At 36.6% G+C, this 12,246-nt stretch overlaps 2 protein-coding genes across 6 annotated transcripts in view; one reads left to right on the plus strand and one right to left on the minus strand.

Annotated features, from left to right (window-relative positions):
• The window catches only part of LOC142986077 (adenylate cyclase type 6), a 303,314-nt gene that overhangs the window by 194,100 nt on the left and 96,968 nt on the right, over positions 1–12,246 (plus strand). For all 5 annotated transcript variants that reach the window (XM_076134270.1, XM_076134271.1, XM_076134272.1 and 2 more), the window contains one exon: positions 10,457–10,599. In XM_076134270.1, the coding sequence (XP_075990385.1) occupies positions 10,457–10,599 (143 nt within the window). The remainder of the gene's footprint in view (positions 1–10,456; positions 10,600–12,246) is intronic.
• Positions 8,235–9,182, minus strand: LOC142986078 (uncharacterized). Its single transcript, XM_076134275.1, has 2 exons — positions 9,107–9,182; positions 8,235–8,834 (listed from the first exon to the last, which is right to left on the minus strand). The coding sequence occupies exons 1-2, from the start codon at positions 9,126–9,128 to the stop codon at positions 8,278–8,280; spliced, it is 579 nt and encodes a 192-aa protein (XP_075990390.1). The 5' UTR covers positions 9,129–9,182; the 3' UTR covers positions 8,235–8,277.

The raw sequence follows: 12,246 nt of genomic DNA on the forward strand, positions 1-12,246 counted from the left end.
TTTCATTGAAATGTAGAAATAATTAAATGTTCGATCAGCATATTATGTAAATAAATATCTTGCTTTTCAAAACTGAATCTGAGAGTAAATTTTAAACTAAATGCAAAAACTACAGCCTAGAAAAAACAATGTTTAGTTGAACATATTATAATAATGTAATGTAATAAAGATATCAGTGGTTCCGTGTATGTATGAACAAAAATAACAGTAAGGTTGTTTGTTTCCAGTAGCTATGAAACTCGAGCCGCACTGAGATTCTGCGGATAAGTAATGGATATCTTTCCAATTAGCAGTTTCACTGAAGTGGAAAATGTTTTTACGAGAAATAGATCCCGAGAAATGCATTTTATACCACTGACAGATGTTTTGATCGTCTCTTATTTTTGTAATGGACTCGTTTCTATAATTATCTTGAAGTATTGAGGTATTCGTTAAGAGTTGTTATATTATTAACCTCTGCATAAAACTAAACTCCAGTCGTTGTCCATTCAAGCGGATTTTTGGCATTCAATTAAAATTTGAGGGATCTTCTCTTCCCCATGGTCTTCTAATCCCCAAGGGAAAATGTATGAGTTTACGTAGATTCTATGGCAATAACTAATTTAAGATGGGTAGGTATCTCATAGTTTTAGAATACTCGCAATAAAAACCCATTATCTTTTTACTACAGATAACATACAGTAAGCCAACCTTTCAGCTTGATTAACTTTATCATTAGTTTGACCACAGAGCAAGGGGAAATGGCTAAAATGTACCGTATTTGTTCGTTTAATTGAAATGGAATCCATTGTTAGAGCCGGAGCCTCTTCGCATCGACATCGCCACTCGCTCGAGAACCTCTCAAGAGTTTCAATTTCGCACCCCCGATCAAGCACGCCCTCTACCGGCTAGTTAAGAGAACCTTCACACACACTTGGCTTGGAACGAAACTTACGTTTTTCTTTGACTAAGAAAAAAAATCTTTTAGGTTATTTACTGTGGACATTAAGAACTTGACTGAGTTAAAAAATTAAAAAATCCTAAAAAGTTTATTAATTCATTCAATGTAAAAATATGGTAAAGATACTTACGTAACAATATGAAAGCGACACGGCTTCATCCAGACCGAGAGTATTTCTAAATCGGACAAGCTTAATCGAACCCAAGACCACACGACATTGTAGACAGGAAATGGAATACAACCTAAAATATGCATTTTTAGTATGTCAATATGTCGACCGCAATTTGGCTAAGTTGAGCTCGGAATAAAATCCTTCACTATTTTTCTAAAAGTCACTACTTATTAAGTCTATTTATACAAAATTTGCATGTGAGGACAATGCTTTTAAGCCGTCGCATCAGACCTCTCTCGGTGAGATCGTGTGAGGCAGAACTGTCAACAGTCGACTTGTTATTTTGAAGTTTATGACTAAACAAACTGTTTTATGTTGCGTATTTTGTTAAAGTTTATTTTGAAAAGCTTTTGGAAAACGTATTTAGTGGTTTGGGTACAAGCGTGAAGTTGAGTAGCTAGAAGTAGTTTGGCATGATAAATTGATGCCCAGAAGAATAATTATCACGGCAATGCTATCCGTCATTGTATGGCCCGATTTACCTAAATGTAAATTATAGACATTTCTACCCACACTTTAAGAATTAGCCTCTATGGTGCAGTGACGAAAATGGTTTATACTTTAATTACAGAAATCACACTACTGTTGCAAAAATCAGCAGGTATTTCACAGAAAATCAAAGTCAATTTTATTTTGCAACGTCTTTAAGTTTTCTTTAGTCAATATATAGTCGTCTTTACCCATGTTCCGTGCAGCGTGTTGTCGCCGTGACAATGGGCCGGCGACAATAGGCGTCGATCACGTCGCGCCGGCTCACTCGCGCTTCAATCGACTCGAGTTTGTTTGGTACCCGACTCGAACGCGCTTACTTGCCGATGAATGGCTTTCATTCAAATAAACGGAAAGGAAATGATTTGTCTTGAAATATTGTGAATAGGTGTTTAGTGTTTACGTTTAAATTCATTTTGTAAAAGAAAATTGTTGTTTAAGTCATTTACTTGCTTAAAGGCCAGTTTTGAAGCTTATTGATAAGTGTTGGGTAAAATATTCGATAGATTAAATAACAGGAAATTTTAGAATATAAAATAATCTCTCAATATTCTATCTGATTAGCCAACTTATACTTTTTTGCAAAAGGTGATATTGGTCATAAGTCTTTTAATTTTAACTTTTACAGCAGTTCTCCGAACAAATAAATTATTGCATTTGTTGTTACGGAATTTCATTTTAAATACTACATGAGTATACCATAAATTTAGTTTCATCTATTTATATAATTGTCATTTCATCAAAGTTCCATGACTTGTTTTACAAAGCAGTTATGTACAGTATCAAATAACACACGGATTAAGACGGGATCTAATCTTATCGAATACAAATCTGATTGAACTAACGAGAGCGTCTCAAAGGCAGCTGGCATTCGAGATTACAATGAGACAAAGGGAGACGTCACATAAAGGAAGCGCTCCATCGCCTCGTCGGCACACACTACATGGACTTGTGTACGAGTATACTGCGCATTGTATAATGAACAAACGTGTATGCACGTCCGCAGGCAGATCTTAGGCTTCACTATATCTTTAGTTATCTAGTTATAGTACATTCAGTCATTGTATCGTCAGTGAATTTGATACCCATTTTGATATCAGTTCTTTTGTGAACTCAGCAACAAACTTTGGCTCTTAAATAAAATTTTTGTTTTGCTGTTTCTGTGGCACGATCACAAAGGTCTCGGGTACGAATCCTGGGTCGAGCTAAATATTTGTAATTGAGTACTTTTGTCAAAAAATGCTTAGAGAATTGCCCGGAGTTAGGAAGTTGACGTTGTAAACCTCCTGGTCTCGGAGCGAATGAAAACGGTCGGTTTTGCGCCTGACCTCTCCTTGGTCGTGTCGGTTATCCGCCCTACTGGGCTATAAGAGTGACTGAATAGAAAGTGTACCTCTGTACTGTGAACACATTTGGACACTATAGACAAAAAGCAATTTTCAGTCTTTAATATCGGCTAAAAAAACATTATTATGTTCTTGATAGGACATAATGACGGCATATTTTGATGGACATTTTTAACATAAATAGATCCATATCAACCCATATTGCGCCATATTCATAAATACAGATTGCAAAATATCAATTTTGTTCAACAGTGAAATAGGAGCTAGATGTCGTAATGATTCTTAGTAATATTTAATACGTACATGCATTTATAAGCAAATCAATTGTAAGCATATTGGCATAGTATCACTTTCATGGGTGTCGAATTATAGTGATAAAGCGATTTTTGTGTTCACTACACAGGAACGCTTACCTATTTAAAATGTTCTTTTGCTTGTAACATACTGTTAAATGAAGGTGTGTGCAAAGTAGTGTGATATACCTACACCAACGTGTCGCTATTATCAATGTAAGTAAATCTCAAGTAATAGGAAGTCGAGCTTATTATTTCTTTACTTTTTTAAAGGACAACTCCCGCATTAAGAATTGCTGTTGTGTCGCGGGTCTTTTACAAACATACAAACAACGGACACAAAGCACGACCATACCCGAAACAATTATTTGTGTATAGCACAAATAATTGGTCCATGTGGGAATCGAAACCACGACCTCCTAACGCAATGATTTTAGCGTGGCGACCTAAACCACTGCGCCATGGAGGCAGTCGTATTATTATATCTAACTTCAGAGTACAAAATGGGTTAAATGAGAATCCGAGAATCAAACCCGAGACGCTGTGATCAGCAGACATATTCGCTATTGCCCACAGACATACACAGAGCAGGGGCAGCTCTGTGTAGTCACCTTAAACTTATTGGCTACGTAATTAGCATCGTGACCTTTGGGTTATTTCTTAGGAAATGTCGCTTTACGACATTTGAGCGACATTTACAATGCACCGGAGCCTCGGAGCACCGGTCCAAAATATATGGTCTTTTAAATATAAGTATTTGGGGTAACCCACTGTTAAAATTAGGACGTCTAGACGAGATAACAAGTGAAGCGAAATATATATTTTTATCACTTCACGCATGTTATACTAAAACGAGTTGCAGTGGTGTATTAAATACACCCATGATTCGCTATTTAGAATGTTGTTCCTATGTGCTAAGAAACAAGCCATACAAATTCCGGGCTACAATTGAGAAAAAATATTCAAATAAAATTAAAAAGGAGCCATAACATTTTACCCGGCCCGGGAGACGAACCGGAGACCTCATAAGCAGCAGTTATTCACTTTTACTCAGACCGCAGAAGCAACAAAAAAATAATATTTATTAAAGTCAAATGTAACATTTGATTTATATTTCTGAAGATATTAACAAAGCAAAATACCGTTGAAAACAAAAATCTGAAGCAAAATCAAATAATTTCTTCTCTCATAATAAAAATAACCAAACCTACTTCTACTTCACTAACTAACTTACAATAGCTAATACACACTTCTGTTTAACTTTCCACCCGTCGTCGTCTGTTCGTCGCCTCGTTTGACCGGCTTCCTCACTCAGTGCGACAGACAGACAGGCGTCGACAGTTACTGCAACTTTGCTACTAATACTCTGATAATCTCATTCACGCCTTTCAAGTTAATTCCCTCGGCGATTAAGTGATATTGTTCGATGCACTTACTATTTAGTTCTAGATATATACTACTAATAGAAGGTGTTGTAGAAGAAATAATTTGAATGTTTTTTATACTTTTGTATCTATATCTGCGTTTGCCGTAGACAGCGCAAACGAAACTAGTGTCGTTTTTCCGTGTTTGTTAGTGTGACTGTCAGTATGTCTGCCTGTCTATTGCCCGTTTGCGGCTAAACTGCTGAACCATTGTAATGAAACTGAACATGAAAACATAAGATCAAACATATATTTCTATATTTTTTAAACAAAATCAAATCATATATTAATGTTGGTCAATAATTACTGAATCTACCCCTATTTCTATATGAAATCTGGAATAGGGGATGAAAAGTTCAGGATTTGACGACGATAGGGGATGTAGATAAAAATAGTTTATGATAGTTTATCAAGGCTGCAAGCTCCTAAACGGCAACTAAACCAAAGCCTACGTTCCTCCGCAGTCCATAAACAGATAACATTTAACAACTATCATAAAACTGTTGACGAGCGTTTCAACAGGTGTGCTATCATATCACTCGCTAGTTTTATTGTGCATAGTTAAAGGAGAACGTAGATATGAGTACACATACTAGAACATTTGATCTAAGCGCTAGAGTAGTCGGCTATTGACGACTTTTCGAAAAAAGTCGCTGAGGTGATGCTTTTGACATAAAGAGTTGCTAACATCAAGTCGTCAATATTTGTTGACGGGTAGGCGATTTTAGAGTGTCAAATCAGTTACAGCTTTTTGATGGAACATATCGGGAATGTGGGTGACTGAACAATTGAAAATTTCGTCATCGTCATTTCAGGCTAAGGACTGGTGGTCATAGGCCATAAGCACTGTAACTTGGCTGTGAAAGCTATACAGGAAAATTTTTGCATTTACTTTTTCATTTTACTTTATAATATTCAATATGGACGCATGGATGCAATTTTTCACAGCCCAGTTTGTGATGTATGTTAATCTCCGAACATGTTATTGAATGTAGCGTCTGCTCTCGTTATATCCTTCAAGTACTGATGCACTTTGTGGGTTAAAAGCTTTTAAAAAGTGAGCGTTGCATGAAAATGTCAGCTTGCTTAGTCAGATATACGAGATGGACGAGTACTAACGATGATCACTTGAATCATGCATACTTGTATACGATGGCGTAACAGACAGACGAACTTTCGCATTTATAATATAGATAGTTAAAACTATCTTTGGTAAATTTGATTCAATCACAGCAAATGAGGAAACGTATACGTACTGCGACTGTACCATGATTTTGTATAATTTGATTTATCTAGTAATAGTAAACATGTAATAAGCGCTAAAATTGTTATTTGTTGCACTTAAGTGGCGCTAAGTTTTAATCGTTTTTATTAACCATAGGATTACTAAGGTTCATGTGTAAGGATAGGTAGAGAAACAAATTCAGTAACAACTTGAGCACCACTGAATAATAAACAAAAAATCAACGTGTTTCAGTCCATCAGTCGGGCTGTTGGCTACAAAACTTCAGCTGTAAGTGTGAATAGAGCCTCTCGAGGGGAGGAGCGAATAAAAACCTTCTCGTATCATCTTAATGGGCTACAAAACGGCTGTGAGACGCGCCCGGCCTACCGCTTTGATCTTTAACTTGTAAAAACGAAAATTCGGTTAACAAAGAACAGTGAATGATACTCGAGTTTGTCACGAAAGTTGCGCTAACAGTGGAGGTCTATACTGATATTATAAATGTTAAAGTCTGTTGTTTATGCTTTTGTGGGTGAATTGCTAAACCAATATCCATAGAATTTAGCATGGAGATTGTTGGAAAATTTGGGGTTAGGCATAGGCTTTTTTCTTAATAGTCAAATCCTTTACCAGCTGTAACAGGGGCTTAAACTTTATACGCGAGAGGTCAGTTAGTTAAGAGATGAGATAATATTTTTTGTGAGGCAAGACCACAGAGGCAGTAAGTCCAATAAAAAATGTTATTAAGTATGCCGTAAAGCATATTTCGCAATAGGAATTTTGTAGGCCTGAAACTTTTGAAATATAAGTTATCATGTTTAAATTCTTCTCTCACAATAATTATTGTATAATATAACAAGTACAATTTCCATTGACAGGGGCATATCATGCAATTTTAATAAAAACTCAACTTGTAAAAATACCGTGGGAGCAACAAAAAGCGTTCGTGCACCCGTTTGTAATATCCGCTTTTGAATACTGTTTATATTAACCCCTCTCCCTCCCCCTACTTCTCCCCTCTTCCCTTATACCCTTAGCCTCACTTGTATATTATATGACGTAAGCTTTCAATGTGTAGGAGACAAATTATTTAATTAGGGTATTTTTGCTACTTATCACAAAAAAATAAAAATCAAAATGATCTAAGAGGGGGGCTCTAAGCCTTGTCAACCTTGCTGGCCAGCTGCAGGCTGCGGACTTAGCTCTAACTTATTTCGGTAAAAAGAATAAATCATTATCATTCATCATAATTTTCGAACAGTCTCATGAACCTTTGAAATAACAGAATATTTTTACGACCATAAATAAAAAAACATGATGTTCAAAATATGGTATATGCTTTCATACGATATAGATATCATAAAATACTCACAAGTAGCCGGTGGTTAGTAGTTATATTGTATAGAAATTATTTACTAGCCATTGGAGTAAAGCTGAAAGGTCAGTTGGTCGCGACAGACCTTTTACGCATACGAGTCAGCAACATGTAATGGTATCCATTTTTAACTGAACTTTCTTTTTACGAATACCCAGAAATGTCTATAGTTCGATAATTTTATAAGAACTATTTATCTAGGTTATAAACTAAGTAATAATTTGGTGTATTTCCTAAATAAAAGTAGCAATATCAAACAGGTCACCGTCAGCTGCATAAGTCTAGGGGCCACTGATGTTCTGAATTGAAAATTTTGTGTACTTTTCGCCAGCTGCGAACCATACAAGGCTCGCTACTAAATTGTTGGACTGTAAAATTATAAAGATAGTAGGTATATGACTCTATGATGATTTTATAAATATCTAAACATTATGTGTAAATGTCACGAACCGTGTTTATTTGGAGAGAAAACAATATAAATTGTATAAAACAAGAGGAATATCATTTCCTCCCCTCCCCCCCCCGGAGTCAAGTCGTAACTCGTCAATCAAGTCTTTACGAGCCCTCCCCAAATAAAATAAAATTAGGAGCTTCAGTGTACTCCACGTTTACGAAACATAAAGGCGAATGTCGCAATGAGATGCTGAGGTTTTAACCACGTTTAGTGACTGCTCTGAAGGCTATTTACCACCACTAACGACAATAGAGAGCATTACTATAGTTATGTTTTTGTACTCGTAACCGGCGATACTGAATGACAAGATGTATTGACGTGAATGAAGCAAAGAGAGTTTGTGAGAATATATCGTACCAGGTTACGTACTCTGGTTTCTGCTTGCCCTTATGAGAAGAAGGCGCGATTTTATGTATGTTTGTCTGTATGTTTTGTATCCTGATCAGCATTCCTAGCACTGTACACTATTTCTGAGTTTGAAGGTGCTTATATTTAAAATAGTATACACAGTTACACAATAAATAGATCTTTTATCTTTGCTAATAACGAAATTACATCTTTAACCATTGAATATATTTAGGCCGGCGCTTATAACCATGAAGATCTTCAGTTTCTGCAAGGACATCTTGCCAAACAACATATTCGCAGCTGCAGTAAGAAGTTTTGTATTCTTCTTGTCGATTCCTTTCAGAGCCTTCTTCACCTGAATCTCTGCTTTCTTGTAGGACGGAGACCTTTTGTCTTCTACACCTTCGTTCGCAACGATACGTTTGAACAATCTCTCCGATATTTTGGATAAGAATATTATTTCTCTCACGGCGGGAACTGTTTTCTTTTTGCTTACTTTGGATAGTCTTCTCAAAAGCGGTTCTATCTTCTTGTTAATTTTCGATGCACGCTTACTTGGTGACCTCCAGAGTGAATCAGTGGGCACGTTGCTAGGTTCTGAAGGGTTGTTGTCTTCGAATCGTATCGTTCTTGAGCTTGTTTGTTCGACAGTGTGTGGTGTGTGTAGTGGCTTGGTAGATGATGATGTTTCCAAGTTGTTGTCGACCTCCCGTACATTTTGCTGCTGCGCGTGCGAGTATGTTGTACACAATATGAGGCAGGTGATAACTGTATAAGAAATATTGCTGTTAGTATTACGTACCGTACCAAAGCTTCTATGGTTCGAAGTTTAGTTGATATTTCCAAAGCCTATACTTAAACGACATTTAATATTTTATTGCGTCTTTTGCTAAGAAACAAGCACAAATTACAACCAGATTCATAATAAAAAAGAATTGTGAATCGTGCAAATATTTATTACGGCAATTTAGCGACAGAGAAATATATATATCTAGTTCATTTTATAGATAAGGTTCTAGTTTAGTCGAATATTAACTTACGTGTCGTTGAAAAGTACACCATTATGTGTGAAGGTGTTACTTTGTATTGCAATTTATCGTTTCACTTATATCTAATTATAACACGGTAATGGTTAATTTAAACAAACATGTTAGAAATAATTAAACCTAATACAAAATAATTAAATCAAGATATTCTTGATTAGAAACTAATTTGGACATAAATAGTTGCAAAAATAATTAAAGGTAACTTTTTAACCACAGTATGAGTATACTGTCAGACTTGCTGCACACATTATTCGGTTTGGCATTAATCGGTCTAGCCGGGCAGCGAATCCGAATATGTGTAGATAAATGTTTTGGAAAAATGCCGCCCGACATCTCCGTGCCTGAATGCTTAAACCGAATTGTTATTGCTAGTCATGTCGTCTTGATCATTTCGTTACGTGAATGTGAGTAAGATAATATAGTAAGTACCTATCTAGGTATTAGCCAAATCGTCGATAGGTATGTATTAATGCAAATCTGTTGCAAAGGCAGAAAAAACACAGGTAGTGTGTCAAAACAACTGCCAAAGATCCATTTGATGAGCAACCTGATGGATACATAGAAGTAAAGGTTTTCATAGTTTAAAGTTATGAATTAGTTCCATATTTGGCAGTAGTTCGTAGGGCAAGTCGTAAATACTACGTGTTATCAATTAGCGCATGTTAAAAGCTTGTCGGAACTGTTTGTAGGCGGCGGTTGACCGCAGACCGCAGGAAAGAAAGACCGCTATTAATGAGCTGATACATTATGTATCGTGTTCTCGGATACACGTGGATTGTACCCCTCTCGCTCGCACATATGTCTGTCTCACCCAACACGATTATAGCGAGGGTTTGTTTTGCTTCGATTAAATATTATTAAGGAATTTACTTTTCATTATACTATTACTATTTTTGACTGCCTCTGTTGTCTATCCGGCTGCAGATCATGAGGTCTTGAGTTTGATTCCCGGCTCAGGCAAACTGCAGTTGCTATTTTCTGCTTTATATTAAATAGTAGCCCGGAGTTCTTGTGTGCCCGGTATTTGGCTATAGGCTCAACCCCTTCTACATGGGATCTAATACTGTAAATTACGAAAAGCGGGTATTTCATAAACCTCAACACCTTAACGTTTAAAATACCTATACTATTTACCTTTCAAACGTCAAAGGCTGATTTACCATACGTTCATAATCCTTACTTAGACACGATCAATCTCTTTAATTGAATAGAAAAGGTGAATTACAAATTACACACTACCTTCATCCATCCAGTTTTTTAAAATAGGCTCTATGTGACACGTGCGATATTTATTATCAGTATAATATTATGTTGTTATTTATATATTGTTTGTTTTTTCAACAGAAGGACAAGCGGAGGGCGGGGGAGGCGCGGCGGGCGCGGAGGCGGACCAGGACGCCGAGGCGGAGTGCCTGCAGTCCTGCGCCAACGCCTGCCCGCCGCCCATCAAGACCCTCTGTGCATCCAACCGATTTGACAACCTTCATGTAAGTACCATACACTTACACAAGCCTCACATGATTCGTTTAGGGATTTGAATATAACGTGTGTTGTTAGGTTATGTAATGCTCTTTTGGTCAATTTTGCTTGTAAATGCTTTTAAACATGACTTACAATTGAATCATGTGATGAGTCGAATTTCTAGACTTAAACTGAATCATGTCACTAAGGGCTATTCTTAATATTCTACCGAGAGAAAGGTCGAAATCTGTGATTGACTGTAGTGACTATGTAGTTCACATAGTGAATTTTCAATAGTCCAATAGAATTTTCAATATTTTATTTTAATGCTTTCTTCTATACGAATTAGTTCCTTATTTTGAAAAATATAGTTTAATATTTGTGATGTGCAACCTGTTAATATAGAGACGCATTGTCGATTGTTTCGGAAACATCTAGACAAAAGTTGTGTGAATAATGAGCAAGTTTGTAAAACAGTGTCAACACATCAATCACATGCAATAAATCGTTGCGAATATTATTAGGTCAACTAGTGATTGTCACTTGGCGTCAATTGATTGCTGTTCTAAGCAGTAACCGGTGGTAACCGGTAGCAACCAGAAGTAACCAGTGTGAACCGCGAGCCGATTGTCTACGGTTATTGAGTGTTAAACTTTGAGCTAGCATTTGAACGAATAAGGCCTATCGTGCCTAGTGTTAATTTCCCTCGGGACCTACTGTAGGGTGACCAACAATGAAGAAGAATAACTACAAGCTTTATAGTGACTGTTAAGAAAAGTGTTAGTTGAGGTAAAAATAGAAAATCCTGAAATCTTCTTCAGTTCCTATGCTTTCAAATAATGTGACATTGTTTCACAATTTTTTTTTACAAAATCATAAATTTTGATCTGCTGAATTTCAAGTATGAATTTATTTTGAATTTCAAGTATTCGAAACAGTGAGTTTAAATTTCAGTTAAATGATACACACGTTTCGGCAGCAGTTGCAATCAAGTGCCTGTTACGTTTGAACAATCACCCTGTACATGATTACAACTAATCATCTGTTAGCGTTCTAACACACATCAAAGGCACATAGCAAAAGTGACCAAATATCCGCGCCACTGCATCACGCATGTATCGCTGGCCCAATACGGTGGTTTAATTAACGGCGCAGTACAAACAGCGCGATGTATGTTGTGCACTGCGGTCGCTGCCACTGGACCGTTTAGTTTTGGTTGCATTGCCTGTTGGTTTGCGCTTGTTAGTATTCACGCCTCTGTAGACGCACAAAGGGAACGATTTCATTAGATTTGTTCGCGCGTTGATGCTATTGAACGGTGCACTAGTCGAACTAAAACAAGGACTTATTCAACCGTTTATAGGCAACAAATATTTTGATTGAACGCTTAAAAGTTTTTCAAACGATCGCTGAAAATAGAAACCGTTAAATACAATAGTTTTTTTTATATACACACCATTCAGTGGATCCTAAACTACAACGCGATAGCTTTGTAACATTAGCCCGATTTTCTTTAATCGGTACTATCGTTATCGACACTTGATATCGATTCCTACGGTTCTTGCTTAAGACACGGAACCGATTTTTAAACTTAATTTGAAAAGATAGCCAGTCGTCGATAGACCATGGAAGTAGGAAATTGCCGCTCTAAAGCTAGCTTAGTTCTAGAAGCT

This window comes from Anticarsia gemmatalis, chromosome Z (assembly GCF_050436995.1).
Source record: "Anticarsia gemmatalis isolate Benzon Research Colony breed Stoneville strain chromosome Z, ilAntGemm2 primary, whole genome shotgun sequence".
Classification (NCBI taxonomy): domain Eukaryota; kingdom Metazoa; phylum Arthropoda; class Insecta; order Lepidoptera; family Erebidae; genus Anticarsia; species Anticarsia gemmatalis.